The sequence below is a fragment of the Ciconia boyciana genome, chromosome 28 (assembly GCF_034638445.1).
Source record: "Ciconia boyciana chromosome 28, ASM3463844v1, whole genome shotgun sequence".
In the NCBI taxonomy this organism is placed as follows: Eukaryota; Metazoa; Chordata; class Aves; order Ciconiiformes; family Ciconiidae; genus Ciconia; species Ciconia boyciana.
Genome location: NC_132961.1, coordinates 1311722 through 1326604, shown reverse-complemented (window position 1 = coordinate 1326604; position 14883 = coordinate 1311722). Strand labels below are relative to the sequence as shown.

Sequence of the window (14883 nt, the reverse complement as noted above, 5' to 3'; positions counted from 1 at the left end):
GATGGGAGTGTCACGGGGGGGGGGACGACGACAGGAGTGTCCCTGGCGGGGGACACGGGGACACAGGAGTGTCCCTGGGGGGGAGGATACAGGGTGTCCCACGGGGGGGGGGACACACACACGAGGGATGGGAGTGTCACGGGGGGGACATGGGGGACAGGAGTGTCCCTGGGGGGGACAGGGGACACACACTTGTCCCGTGGGTGTCCCCGGGGGGGGGACACACTGGCAGTGCCACCACATCTGTCCCCGCGGTGTCCTATGTGTGTGTCCCCCCCCGTGTGTGTCCCCCCGGGATTGGTCACCAAATGTCACCAAATCCCGGGGACACCGGCGCGATCCGGTGTCACCCCCCCGGGGGGGTCCCCACTTTGGGGGGGGGGGGATGTCCCCATGTGTTCCCTCCCAGCCTGGGGGTGGGGGGGGGTGGCGGGGGCGTGGCCACGGGCGGGGGAGGAGGGACACAGGGGGCCGGGGGGGTTTAAAGGGGCGGCGGGGCCCCCCCCGGGGCAGTTGTGGCCCCTCAGCCCCAGCACCGCCATGCCCGAGCCCAGCAAGGCCGGTACGGGGGGCAATTACCGGGGGGCAATTAGTCGGGGGGCAATTACCGGAGGGGGCAATTGCCAGGGGGCATTACCGGGGGGCGATACCCGGGGGGCAATTAGCAGGGGGGCAATTGCCGGGGGGAATTGCAAGGGAGGGGGGCAATTGCCAGGGGGCATTTTGGGGGCGGGGGGCAATTAGCGGGGGGCATTACCGGGGGGGGGAATTACCGGCGGGGGCAATACCGGCGGGGGCAATTCCCAAGGGAGCATTACCAGGGGGGTCTATACCGGGGGAATACCGGGGGGCAATTAGCGGGAGGGGCAGTTGCCGGGGGCAATTACCGGGGGGGGCATTACCGGGGAGGGGGGCAATTACTGGGGGGGTAGGACGACTGGGGGGGTATTGCTTTGGGGGGTGCAGAAGGCCTTGGGGGGGCAATGATCCCTGGCGCGGGGGGCAATTACCGGGGGGGCAGAACGATCGGGGGGAAATTGCCCCGGGGGGCACGGGGGAGGGGGGCGATTCCCTGCGCCACTGCAGACGGGGCAGGTTGGGGGGGGGGCAGTGTCACCCCGGGGGGGTGACACATGAGCCACCCCGAAAGGGCACCCACAGGTGACAGCCACTAAATCAGGCTGTCCCCACGGGGGGACACACGACACTTCGGGGGGTGACACCTTGGGGGGGGCCACACACCTTGGGGGGTGACACCTTGAGCGGGGTGACACCAGTGGGGGGTGACACCAGTGGGGGGTGACGCTGCTGGAGCGGTGACGGGGGGACACACACACACAGGGTGGCTTTGGGGCCCCCGGCGGGGTTTGGGGGCCGGGGGGGATGGTGGCCCTGTCGTGTCGTGTCCGTCCCCCCCGGTGACCTGAGCCCGGTGACAGCTGAGGCCGCGCTATTTTGGGGGGTCGGACTCAAATCCCGGCCTTATATAGGGCTGACACGGGGGGGGACGGACACGGAGGGGGGGACACGACATGGGGGGCCCCCTGGCATGTCCCCCCCGCCTCGGTGTCACTTGCCCCCTCCCCCCCCCCTGCTGCCATTGCCAGCCATGGGGGAGGGGATTGGGGGGTACCCCGGGGGGGCAGAAGAGCCCCAAGGGGGGTAATTGCCCCGGGGGGGCAATTCTGTCACACCCCCCGCCCCCCGCAGTTGCCAAGAAGGAGGCGAAGAAGGAGAAGAAAGAAGAGAAAAAGGAAGAGAAAAAAGAGGAGAAAAAGCAGGAAAACGGGCAAAAAGGGGAGGAGAAAGCGGGGGAGGAGGCGGCGACCGGCACCCCAAAGGTGGGGGGCAGGGTGCTGGGGGGCAGGGTCCATGGGGGGAGGGGCAGGGTGCAGGGGGGCAGGTATGGGGGCAGGGTGCTGGGGGGCAGGGTGCTGGGGGGAGGGCAGGGTTCCGGGGAGGGGGGCAGGTTTGGGGGCAGGGTGTTCGGGGGGGCAGGGTGCATGGGGGGCAGGTTTGGGGTCAGGGTGTTCAGGGGGGCAGGGTGCATGGGGGGGGCAGGTTTGGGGTCAGGGTGTTCGGGGGGCAGGGTGCATGGGGGGCAGGTTTGGGGTCAGGGTGTTCGGGGGGAGGGGCAGGATTCCGGGGGGACACACACAGGTTTGGGGTCAGGGTGCTGGGGGGCGGTGTTAATTTTGGGGTGCCCGGGGGGGTCCCCACTCTCTGACACCCCCTCTCTTTGCAGACGCCAAGGATGATTCCCTGGGTGAGTGCTGCCCCGCCCCCCAGTGGGGGTCACCCCTCTGTGGGTGTCCCAGTGCCTCCCCCCCCCTCACACGCCCCTCCCCCACAGACGACATCCACCCCCCGAGACCCCCGACCCCGACGGGCTCTTCCTCAGCAAACCCCAGAGCGTCCTCGTGGACGGCGGTAAGGGGGCCCTGGGGGGCTGGGGGGTCCTTGGGGGGCTGGGGGGTTCCTCGAGGGGTCCCTGGGGGCTGGGGGGACCTGGGGGGCTGGGGGGGGTCCTTGGGGGCTGGGGGTTCCTCGAGGGGTCCCTGGGGGCTGGGGGGACCTGGGGGGCTGGGGGGTCCTTGGGGGTCCCTGTGGGGCTGGGGGGTTCCTCGAGGGGTCCCTGGGGGCTGGGGGGTTCCTCGAGGGGTCCCTGGGGGACTGGGGGGTCCCTGGGGGTCCCTGTGGGGCTGGGGAGTCCTGGGGGGATCCTCGGGGAGTCCATGGGGGCTGGGGAGACCTGGGGGTCCCTAGGGGGCTGGGGGGGTCCTCGGAGGGTCCTTGGGGGCTGGGGGTCCTGGGGGTCCGGGGGGTCCTTGGGGGGCTGGGGGTTCCTCGAGGGGTCCTCGGGGGTTCCTGGGGGCTGGGGGGACCTGGGGGGTCCTTGGGAGGTCCCTGGGGGCTGGGGTGTCCGGAGGGGGTCCTCGGGGGTCCCTGGGGGTTGGGGGATCCTTGGGGGGCTGGGGGGTCCTTGGTGGGTCCCTGGGGGGCTGGGGGATCCTCGGGGGTTCTTGGGGGCTGAGGTCACCGGGGGGGTTGGGGGTCCCGGGTGGGGTGTGGGGGTGACGTGGCGGGTGTCCCCAGGGAAGGACGTCACGGCGGTGGCACGCGTGGACGCGGGTCCTGGGGTCCCCACGGTGCTGGGGGATCCTCGGTGGGGTTCTTGGGGGGCTGAGGTCACCGGGGGGTTGGGGGTCCCGGGTGGGGTGTGGGGGGTGACGTGGCGGGTGTCCCCAGGGAAGGACGTCACGGCGGTGGCGCGCGTGGACGGCGCCCGGCTGCCGGCCAAGCCCAGCGTCCGGTGGTTCAAGGGGAAGTGGCTGGAGCTGGGCATCAAGAGCGGCGCCCGCTTCCAGTTCAAGGAGAGCTTCGACAAGGAGAGCAAGGTGGGGGGCACTGGGAGGGACTGGGAGGGCGCTGGGAGGGGCTGGGAGGGGCTGGAGGGGCACTGGGAGGGACTGGGAGGGGCTGGAGGGGCACTGGGAGGGACTGGGAGGGGCTGGGAGGGCAGTGAGGGGCACTGGGAGGGGCTGGGAGGGGCTGGAGGGGCACTGGGAGGGACTGGGAGGGGCTGGAGGGGCACTGGGAGGGGCTGGGAGGGCGCTGGGAGGGGCTGGGAGGGGCACTGGGAGGGACTGGGAGGGGCTGGGAGGGGCTGGAGGGGCACTGGGAGGGACTGGGAGGGCAGTGAGGGGCACTGGGAGGGGCTGGAGGGGGACTGGGGGCACTGGGAGGGCAGTGAGGGGCGCTGGGAGGGCGCTGGGAGGGCAGTGAGGGGTGCTGGGAGGGGCACTGGGAGGGGCACTGGGAGGGGCTGGGAGGGGCTGGAGGGGCACTGGGAGGAACTGGGAGGGGCTGGAGGGGCACTGGGAGGGGCTGTGAGGAACTGGGAGGGGCTGGGAGAGGCTGGAGGGGCACTGGGAGGGACTGGGAGGGGACTGGGAGAGGCTGGAGGGGCACTGGGGGGGCTGGGAGGGGCAGTGAGGGGCACTGGGAGGGACTGGGAGGCGCTGGGAGGGCACTGGGAGGGACTGGAAGGGCACTGGGAGGGACTGGGAGAGGCTGGAGGGGCACTGGGAGGGGCCGGAGGGGTACTGGAGGGGTACTGGAGACACACTGGGAGGGACTGGGAAGCACCGGAGGGGTACTGGGGAGCACTGGAAGGGACCAAGGGACACTGGAGGCACACTGGGAGAGACTGGGAGGCACTGGGAGGCACTGAAGGGGCACTGGGTGAGACTGGGAAGCACTGGAGGAGCACTGGGAGGGCACTGGGAGGCACTGGAAGGGACTGGGAAGCACTGGGAGGGACTGGGAGAGACTGGGCTGCTACTGGGAGAAGCTGCGGTGGCACTGGGGGAGACTGGGAGACACTGAGAGAAACTGGGAGGGACTGGGGAGGGAACTGGGAGATACTGGGAAGGGTCTTCACTGCGTCCATCCGCATGTCCCTGCGTCCCCCCCGTGTCCCCTCTGTGCCCCTCCATGTCCCCCCCATGTCCCCCCCATGTCCCCCCATGTTCCCTCTGTGTCCCTGCCGTGTCCCCTCCATGTCCCTCCGTGTCCCCTCCACATCCCCCTCCGTGTCCCCCATGTCCCTCTGTGTCCCTGCTGTGTCCCCCCATGTCCCTCTGTGCCCCCCATGTCCCTCCGTGTCCCCCCACACCCCCTCATGTCCCTCTGTGTCCCCTCCACATCCCCCTCCGTGTCCCCCACCCCCATGTCCCTCCGTGTCCCCTCCACATCCCCCTCCGTGTCCCCCATGTCCCCTCTGTGTCCCTGCTGTGTCCCTCCATGTCCCCCGTGTCCCCCCCACCCCCATGTCCCTCTGTGCCCCCCTCATGTCCCTCTGTGTCCCTCCGTGTCCCCTCTGTGTCCCTGCTGTGCCCCCCATGTCCCTCTGTGTCCCTCCACATCCCCTCCGTGTCCCCCATGTCCCCTCTGTGTCCCTGCCGTGTCCCCTCCATGTCCCCCCGTGTCCCCCACACCCCCCCATGTCCCTCTGTGTCCCTCCACACCCTCCGTGTCCCTCTGTGTCCCCCCATGTCCCCGCTGTGTCCCTGCTGTGTCCCCCCATGTCCCTCTGTGTCCCCTCATGTCCCTCCGTGTCCCCCATGTCCCCGCTGTGTCCCCCATGTCCCCCGTGTCCCCTCCACATCCCCCCCGTGTCCCCCCCGTGTCCCCCCATGTCCCCCCGTGCCCCCCCCAGGTCTACACCTTCGAGCTGCACATCAGCAAGGTGGCCCTTGGGGACCGCGGGGACTATCGCTGCGAGGTGACGGCCAAGGACAAGAAGGACAGCTGCTCCTTCAACATCGACGTCGAGGGTGAGACCCCCAGGACCCCCGGCACCCCAGACCCCCGGGACCCCCAACCCCAGAGGACCCCGGCCAGGGCTGGGTCTTGCCCTGGGGACATTTGGGGACAGGGGCGGGGGACATTCGGGGTCACGTGAGGCGGGGGGGGGGTCTCCCGTCCCCTCTCTCCCCGGCAGCCCCCCACCCCAGTGACAATGACAACGTGCTGCAGGCCTTCAAGAGGACGTGAGTGTGGGGGACCCCCCCCCCGAACCCCTCTAGAGGCTGGGGACCCCCCAAACCCTCCCCATGGCCTGGGGACCCCCCTGAACCCCGCTATAGACTGGGGACCCCCCCAAATCCTCCCCATGGCCTGGGGACCCCCCGAACCCCTCTGTAGACTGAGGCCCCTCTGCCCCTCCCTGCACCCCAACACACCCTGGGGACCCCCGGGACCCCCTGCACCCCAACGCACCTCAGGGACCCCCAGAACCCCCCTGCACCCCAAAGCACCTCGGGGACCTCCTGGACTCCCAAGGACCCCCCTGCACCCCAACACATTCTGGGGACCCCCTGGACCCCCTGCACCCCAACACACCTCAGGGACCCCAGAACCCCCTGGAACCCCAAGGACCCTCTAGGACCCCCTGCACCCCAACGCACCTCAGGGACCCCAGAACCCCCACCCGGAACCCCAAGGACCCTCCCTGAGCCCCAACGCACCCTGGGGACCCCCCGGCACCCCAACGCACCTCAGGGACCCCGGACCCCCCGAACCCCAAGGACCCCCTGCACCCCAACACACCTCGGGGACCCCTGAGACTCCCCTGCACCCCAACACACGTCGGGGACCCCGGACCCCCCGAACCCCAAGGACCCCCCTGCACCCCAACACACCCTGGGGACCCCCGGGCACCCACCGGGCCCCCGCACCCCAACCCCTCTCCCGCAGGGGCGAGGCCAAGGGGGACACGGCCGGGGAGCTGGACTTCAGCGGGCTGCTCAAGAAGAGGTGGGGCGTGCGAGGGCGTGCGAGGGCGTGCGAGGGGTGTGAAAGGGGCGTGCGAGGGGCGTGCGAGGATGAGGAGGAGCGAGGGGAAGGGTCCAGGGTGGGCAGGGGGCACGACAGTCGTGTGAGGGGCGTGCGAGGGGTGTGAAAGGGGCGTGCGAGGGGCGTGCGAGGGCGCGTGAGGGGTGTGCAAGGGGCGTGCGAGGGCGTGCGAGGGGCGTGCGAGGATGAGGAGGAGCAAGGGGAAGGGTCCAGGGCGGGCAGGGGGCACGACAGTCGTGTGAGGGGCGTGCGAGGGGTGTGAAAGGGGCGTGCGAGGGGCGTGCGAGGGCGCGTGAGGGGTGTGCAAGGGGCGTGCGAGGGGTGTGTGAGGGTGTGCGAGGGGCGTGCGAGGATGAGGAGCAAGGGGAAGGGTCCAGGGTGGGCAGGGGGCACAATGGTCGTGCAAGGGGCGTGCGAGGGCGTGCGAGGGGTGTGCAAGGGGCGTGCGAGGGCGTGCGAGGATGAGGAGCAAGGGGAAGGGTCCAGGGCGGGCAGGGGGCACGACAGTCGTGTGAGGGGTGTGCGAGGGCGTGCAAGGGGTGTGCGAGGGCGTGCGAGGGCGTGCGAGGATGAGGAGGAGCGAGGGGAAGGGTCCAGGGCGGGCAGGGGCACAATGCTCGTGCAAGGGCGTGCGAGGGTGTGCGAGGATGAGGAGGAGCGAGGGGAAGGGTCCAGGGCGGGCAGGGGGCACGACGGTCGTGTGAGGGCGTGCAAGGGGCGTGCGAGGGGCGTGTGAGGGGCGTGCAAGGATGAGGAGGAGCGAGGGGGGTCCAGGGTGGGCAGGGGGCACGACGGTCGTGTGAGGGCGTGCAAGGCTCGTGCAAGGATCGTGCGAGGCCGTGCAAGGGGTGTCCGAGGGGCATGCGAGGCTCGTGCGAGGATGAGGAGGAGCGAGGGGGGTCCAGGCGGAGCAGCGGGCACGGTGGTCACGTGAGGGGTGTGCAAGGCTCGTGTGAGGGGCGTGCGAGGATGAGGAGCGAGGGGGGTCCAGGGTGGGCAGGGGACACGACGGTCACACGAGGGGCGTGCGAGGCTCGTGCGAGGCTGTGCAAGGCTTGTGTGAGGATGAGGAGGAGCGAGGGGGGTCCAGGCGGAGCAGCGGACACGGTGGTCACGCGAGGGGCGTGCAAGGCCGTGCGAGGGGTGTGCGAGGCTCGTGGGAGGCTCGTGCGAGGCTCGTGCGAGGATGAGGAGGAGCGAGGGGGGTCCAGGTGGAGCAGTGGACGTGGCGGGCACGCGAGGGGCGTGCGAGGGGCGCGCGAGGCTCGTGCGAGGCCGTGCGAGGATGAGGAGGAGCGAGGGCACGGCGGTCACGCGAGGGGCGTGCGAGGGGCGTGTGAGGCTCGTGCGAGGCTCGTGCGAGGATGAGGAGGAGCGAAGGGGGGTCCAGGCGGAGCAGCGGACACGGCGGTCGTGTGAGGGGCGCATGAGGCTCGTGCGAGGCCGTGTGACGGGCGTGTGAGGGGCGTGCAAGGCCGTGCGAGGATGAGGAGGAGCGAGGGGGGTCCAGGTGGAGCAGCGGACACGGCGGTTGTGTGAGGGGCGTGCGAGGCTCGTGGGAGGCCGTGCGAGGATGAGGAGGAGCGAGGGGGGTCCGGGCGGAGCAGCGGACACGACGGTCGTGTGAGGGGCGCGCGAGGCTCGTGCGAGGCCGTGCGAGGATGAGGAGGAGCGAGGGGGGTCCAGGCGGGGCAGCGGACACGACGGTCGTGTGAGGGGTGCACGAGGCTCGTGCGAGGCCGTGTGACAGGCGTGCGAGGCCGTGTGAGGATGAGGAGGAGCGAGGGGGGTCCAGGCGGAGCAGCGGGCATGGCGGTCACGCGAGGGGCGCGCGAGGCCCGCGCGAGGATGAGGAGGAGCGAGGGCACGGCGGTCACGCGAGGGGCGCGCGAGGCCCGTGCGAAGCCGTGCGAGGCTCGTGCGAGGCCGTGGCGCCGGCAGGGAGGTGCAGGTGGAGGAGAGGAAGAAGAAGAAGGACGAAGACGACCCCTTCCCCCCCGAGATCTGGGAGCTGCTGAAGGGGGTGACGAAGAAGAGCGAGTACGAGCGCATCGCCTTCCAGTACGGCATCACCGACCTGCGCGGCATGCTCAAGCGCCTCAAGAAGATCAAGGTGGAGCCCAAGAAGAGCGAAGGTGGGGGGCGAGGGGATGTGGGGGCTGGGGGCGTGGGGAGGGGGAGACGGGGAGGTATGGGGGTGGGGAGGGGGATGTGGGGGGCTGGGGGCGTGGGGAGGGGAGACGGGGAGGTATGGGGGTGGGGAGGGGGATGTGGGGGCTGGGGGCGTGGGGAGGGGATGTGGGGAGGTATGGGGGTGGGGAGGGGGGATTTGGGGGCTGGGGGCGTGGGGAGGGGGAGACGGGGAGGTATGGGGGTGGGGAAGGGGGATACGGGGGATATGGGGGTGGGGAGGGGGATGTGGGGGCTGGGGGATGTGGGGAGGGGGATACGGGGATGTATGGGGTGGGGAGGGGGATTTGGGGGCTGTGGGGTCTGGGGAGGGGATGTGGGGAGGTATGGGGGTGGGGAGGGGGATACGGGGAGGTATGGGGGTGGGGAGGGGATGTGGGGGCTGGGGGTGTGGGGAGGGGGGATACGGGGAGGTATGGGGGTGGGGAGGGGGATTTGGGGGGATATGGGGTGGGGAGGGGGATGTGGGGGCTGGGGGCGTGGGGAGGGGAGACGGGGAGGTATGGGGGTGGGGAAGGGGATACGGGGAGGTATGGGGGTGGGGAGGGGGATGTGGGGGCTGGGGGTGTGGGGAGGGGGATGTGGGGGCTGGGGGGCATGGGGAGGGGGATGTGGGGAGGTATGGGGGTGGGGAAGGGGGATTTGGGGGATATGGGGGTGGGGAGGGGGATGTGGGGGCTGGGGGCTGTGGGGTGGGGGTTGGGGGGTCGGGGTCCGTGGGGAATTGGGGGAGGGTGGGAGGTTGGGGGCAGGGCTCCGTGGGGTGGGCGTGGGGCTCCGTGGGGGTCGTGTGCGGGGGGCGGGCTCCGTGGGGAGTTGTGGGGTGGGCGTGGGGGTCCGTGTGTAGTCGTGTGCGGGGGCGGGGCTCCGTGGGGTGGGCGTGGGGCTCCGTGGGGGCGGGGCTCCGTGGGGAGTTGTGGGGTGGGCGTGGGGGTCCGTGTGTAGTCGTGTGCGGGGGCGGGGCTCCGTGGGGTGGGCGTGGGGCTCCGTGGGGGGCAGGGCTCCGTGGGGGTCGTGTGCGGGGTGTGGGGCTCCGTGGGGTGGGCGTGGGGCTCCGTGGGGGTCGTGTGCGGGGGCGGGGCTCCGTGGGGAGTCGTGTGCGGGTGCGGGTCTCCGTGGGGTGGGCGTGGGGCTCCGTGGGGGCAGGGCTCCGTGGGGGCGTGTGCGGGGGCAGGGCTCCGTGGGGAGTTGTGGGGTGGGCGTGGGGGTTTGTGTGTAGTCGTGTGCGGGGGCGGGGCTCCGTGGGGGGCAGGGCTCCGTGGAGGGGCAGGGCTCCGTGGGGAGTCGTGTGCGGGGTGCGGGTCTCCGTGGGGTGGGCGTGGGGCTCCGTGGGGGGCAGGGCTCCGTGGGGGCGGGGCTCCGTGGGGGTCGTGTGCGGGGGCGGGGCTCCGTGGGGAGTCGTGTGCGGGGTGCGGGTCTCCGTGGGGTGGGCGTGGGGCTCCGTGGGGGGGCAGGGCTCCGTGGAGGGCGGGGCTCCGTGTGTAGTCGTGTGCGGGGTGCGGGTCTCCGTGGGGTGGGCGTGGGGCTCCGTGGGGGGCGGGGCTCCGTGGGGGGCAGGGCTCCGTGGGGAGTTGTGGGGTGGGCGTGGGGGTCCGTGTGTAGTCGTGTGCAGGGGGCGGGGCTCCGTGGGGGGGCGTGGGGCTCCGTGGGGGCGTGTGCGGGGGCGGGGCTCCGTGGGGAGTTGTGGGGTGGGCGTGGGGGTTTGTGTGTAGTCGTGTGCAGGGGGCAGGGCTCCGTGGGGGGCAGGGCTCCGTGGGGGGCGTGTGCAGGGTGCGGGTCTCCGTGGGGTGGGCGTGGGGCTCCGTGGGGGGCAGGGCTCCGTGGGGGGGCAGGGCTCCGTGGGGGGCGTGTGCGGGGGCAGGGCTCCGTGGGGGGCAGGGCTCCGTGGGGGGCGGGGCTCCGTGTGTAGTCGTGTGCGGGGTGCGGGTCTCCGTGGGGTGGGCGTGGGGCTCCGTGGGGGGCAGGGCTCCGTGGGGGGCAGGGCTCCGTGGGGAGTTGTGGGGTGGGCGTGGGGGTCCGTGTGTAGTCGTGTGCGGGGGCGGGGCTCCGTGGGGGGCGTGGGGCTCCGTGGGGGGCGTGTGCGGGGGCGGGGCTCCGTGGGGAGTTGTGGGGTGGGCGTGGGAGTTCGTGTGTAGTCGTGTGCGGGGGCGGGGCTCCGTGGGGGGCGGGGCTCCATGGCGGGTCGTGTGCGTGGGGGGCAGGGCTCCGTGGGGTGGGCGTGGGGCTCCGTGGGGGGCGTGTGCGGGGGGCGGGGCTCCGTGGCCGCCGTGCCCCCCCGACCCGACCCGGCCCGCCCCGCCCCGCGCCAGCCTTCGTCCGCAAGCTGGACCCCGCGTACCAGGTGGACAAGGGGGAGAAGATCCGGCTGGCGGTGGAGCTGAGCCACCCCGACCTGCCGCTGCGCTGGTACAAGAACGGGCAGCTGCTCAAGCCCAGCACCAAGTGAGCGGGGGGGCGGGGGGTATGGGGGGGCTGGGGGCTGGGGGGCTGGAGAGGGGCTGGGAGGGGCTGGAGGGGGTATGGGGGGCTGGAGAGGGGTATGGGGGGGTGGGGGGCTGGAGAGGGGCTGGGGGGCTGGAGGGGGTATGGGGGCTGGAGAGGGGCTGGGGGGATTTGGGGGCTGGAGAGGGGCTGAGGGGGGCTGGAGGGGGTATGGGGGGCTGGAGAGGGGTATGGGGGGTGGGGGGATTTGGGGGCTGGAGAGGGGCTGGGGGGCTGGAGGGGGTATGGGGGGATTTGGGGGCTGGAGAGGGGCTGGGGGGCTGGAGGGGGGTATGGGGGGGGGTGGGGGGGGGCCTGGGGGCTGGAGAGGGGCTGGGGGGGCTGGAGGGGGCATGGGGGGTGGGGGGCTGGGAGGGGGCTGGAGGGGGACTGGGAGGGGCCGGAGAGGGGCTGGGGGGCTGGAGGGGGTATGGGGGGTGGGGGGCTGGGAGGGGCTGGAGGGGGTACGGGGGCCTGGGGGTCTTGGGGGGCTGGAGAGGGGCTGGGGGGGATGGGGGGGATGTGGGGGTCTTGGGGGCTGGAGGGGTGCGGGGGCTCAGGGAGGTCGTGGGGGTCTCTGGGGCTGGGGTGGGTGCAGGAGGGAGCCCCCATGGTGTCCCCCCTCCCCCCACCCTCACACTGTGCCCCCTCCCCCGTGTCCCCCCGCCCCGCACCTCCCCCACATCCCCATGTCCCCCCAACCTGGTGTGTCCCCATGTCCCCCCCAATCCGGTGTCCCCCCATCCCCGTGTCCCCCCGTCCCCCTGTGTCCCCCCATGTCCCCCCCCAATCTGCTGTCCCCCCGTCCCCATGTCCCCCCATGTCCCCCTGCAACCTGATGTCCCCCATGTCCCCCATGTCCCCCCCAATCTGCTGTCCCCCATGTCCCCATGTCCCCACGTCCCCCTACAACCTGGTGTCCCCCATGTCCCCGTGTCCCCCCAATCTGGTGTCCCCCCGTCCCCATGTCCCCCCATGTCCCCATGTCCCCCCCAATCTGATGTCCCCCATGTCCCCGTGTCCCCCAATCTGCTGTCCCCCATGTCTCCTGTGTCCCCATATCCCCCCCAACCTGGTGTCCCCCATGTCCCCCCCAATCTGGTGTCCCCATGTCCCCATGTCCCCCCGTCCCCTGTGTCCCCCCATGTCCCCCCCAACCTGATGTCCCCCCATGTCCCCCACGTGTCCCCCCAATCTGCTGTCCCCCATGTCCCCATGTCCCCACGTCCCCCTACAACCTGGTGTCCCCCATGTCCCCGTGTCCCCCCAATCCGGTGTCCCCCGTCCCCATGTCCCCCGTCCCCTGTGTCCCCCCATGTCCCCCAATCTGCTGTCCCCCATGTCTCCTGTGTCCCCATATCCCCTACAACCTGGTGTCCCCCATGTCCCCCCAATCTGATGTCCCCCCGTCCCCATGTCCCCCCATGTCCCCCCAATCTGATGTCCCCCCATGTCCCCATGTCCCCCACATGTCCCCCCAATCTGCTGTCCCCCATGTCTCCTGTGTCCCCATATTCCCCCCAACCTGGTGTCCCCCATGTCCCCCCCAATCTGGTGTCCCCCATGTTCCCATGTCCCCCGTCCCCTGTGTCCCCCCATGTCCCCCCCCAATCTGATGTCCCCCACGTGTCCCCCCAATCTGCTGTCCCCCATGTCTCCTGTGTCCCCATATCCCCCTACAACCTGGTGTCCCCCCATGTCCCCGTGTCCCCCCCCAATCCGGTGTCCCCCCGTCCCCATGTCCCCCCCATGTCCCCTGCAACCTGATGTCCCCCATGTCCCCCACGTGTCCCCCCAATCTGCTGTCCCCCATGTCCCCATGTCCCCACATCCCCCTACAACCTGGTGTCCCCCATGTCCCCGTGTCCCCCCATCCGGTGTCCCCCCGTCCCCGCGTCCCCCGTGTCCCCCCCCAGGTACGTCTTCGAGAACGTGGGGCTCAAGCGCATCCTCACCATCCACAAGTGCTCCTTGGCCGATGACGCCGCCTACGAGTGCCGCGTCAACGACGAGAAGTGCTTCACCGAGGTCTTCGTCAAGGGTCAGCACGGGCTGGGGGGGTGTCACCGGGGGAGGGGACGCTCCCCGTGACACCCCCACCCCGGGGGACCCTGACCCCCACCGCCGCCCCCCCCCCAGAGCCCCCCGTCACCATCGCCAAGGGGCTGGACGACCAGCAGGTCTTCATCGGCGACCGCGTGGTGCTGGAGGCCGAGGTCTCCGAGGAGGGCGCCCAAGTCATGTGGTGAGGTGGCCGTGGCGGGCGCGCGTGGCCGCGGGTGTCCGTCCGTCCGTCCGTCCACCCGCCCTGCCGTGGCGTGTCCATCCCTCGTGTCCATCCCCACCACCCCCGTCCATCCCCACCACTCCGTGTCCACCACCACCCCATGTCCATCCCCACCACCATGTGTCCACCACCACCTCATGTCCACCCCCACCCCGTGTCCATCCCCACCACCCCGTGTCCACCCCCATCCCGTGTCCATCCCCACCACGTGTCCACCACCACCACCACGTGTCCACCACCACCATCCCGTGTCCATCCCCACCATCCCGTGTCCATCCCCACCACTCCGTGTCCACCACCACCTCATGTCCACCCCCACCCCGTGTCCACCCCCATCCCGTGTCCATCCCCACCACGTCCATGTCCATCCCCACCACGTGTCCACCACCACCACCACGTGTCCACCACCACCATCCCGTGTCCATCCCCACCACTCCGTGTCCACCACCACCTCATGTCCACCACCACCCCGTGTCCGTCCCCACCCCCCCATGTCCACCCCCACCCCGTGTCCATCCCCACCACCCCGTGTCCACCACCACCACCCTGTGTCCACCACCACCCCATGTCCCCCCACCACCACGTGTCCACCACCACCTCATGTCCACCCCCACCTCGTGTCCATCTCCACCACCCCGTGTCCATCCCTACCATCCCATGTCCACCACCCCCTGTGTCGTCCACCCCCACCCCCCGTGTCCACCCCCACCCCCCGTGTCATCCACCCCCACCCCCGTGTCATCCACCCCCACCCCCCGTGTCATCCACCCCCACCACCCCGTGTCATCCACCCCCACCACCCCGTGTCATCCACCCCCACCACCCCGTGTCATCCACCCCCACCACCCCGTGTCCTCCACCCCCACCACCCCGTGTCCACCCCCACCACCCCGTGTCCACCCCCACCACCCCGTGTCCATCCCCACCACTCCGTGTCCATCTCCACCACCCCTGTCCATCCCTACCATCCCGTGTCCACCACCCCCGTGTCGCCCATCCCCACCACCCCATGTCCTCCATCCCCACCACCCCGTCTCCATCCCCACCACTCCATGTCCATCCCCCCCACCCCATGTCCATCCCCACCACCGCGTGTCCATGCCGTGTCACACGTCTGTGCTCCCGTCGCCTGTCGCTGCCAGGATGAAGGACGGGGTGGAGCTCACCCGGGAGGAGACCTTCAAGTACCGCTTCAAGAAGGACGGCAAGAAGCAGTACCTCATCATCAACGAGGCCACCAAGGAGGACACGGGGCGCTACAAGATCATGACCAACGGGGGCGAGAGCGAGGCCGAGGTCATTGTGGAAGGTAGGTGTCCCTGGGGGGGCTCTGGGGGGTCTCCCCGAGGTCCTGGGGGGGTCCCAAGGATGCTGAGTGGTCTCCAGAAGATCTATGAGATGTTTGGGGGGTGTTTGAGAGTCCCTTTGGAGCCCCAGGAGATGCTGGAGTGATGTCCAGGGTGATGTCCAGGAGGTCCCCGGGTGTCTGGGGGGTCTGTGGGTGATGTCCAGGAGGTCCCCAGGGTGTCTGGGGGTCCGTGGGTGATGTCCAGGAGGTCCCCAGG

The 14883-nt window shown here is 71.2% G+C and overlaps 1 protein-coding gene across 1 annotated transcript in view; it reads left to right on the top strand.

Moving 5' to 3' along the window:
• The first annotated feature begins 540 nt into the window (after nt 1–540).
• MYBPC2 (myosin binding protein C2) overlaps nt 541–14883 on the top strand; it is a 46299-nt gene continuing 31956 nt past the window's right edge. The window contains exons 1-12 of the mRNA XM_072847639.1: nt 541–562; nt 1711–1770; nt 2323–2430; nt 3250–3398; nt 5222–5339; nt 5507–5555; nt 6262–6321; nt 8302–8495; nt 10860–10992; nt 12948–13072; nt 13171–13276; nt 14461–14627. Coding sequence (XP_072703740.1) covers nt 541–562; nt 1711–1770; nt 2323–2430; nt 3250–3398; nt 5222–5339; nt 5507–5555; nt 6262–6321; nt 8302–8495; nt 10860–10992; nt 12948–13072; nt 13171–13276; nt 14461–14627 — 1291 coding nt within the window. The remainder of the gene's footprint in view (nt 563–1710; nt 1771–2322; nt 2431–3249; nt 3399–5221; nt 5340–5506; nt 5556–6261; nt 6322–8301; nt 8496–10859; nt 10993–12947; nt 13073–13170; nt 13277–14460; nt 14628–14883) is intronic.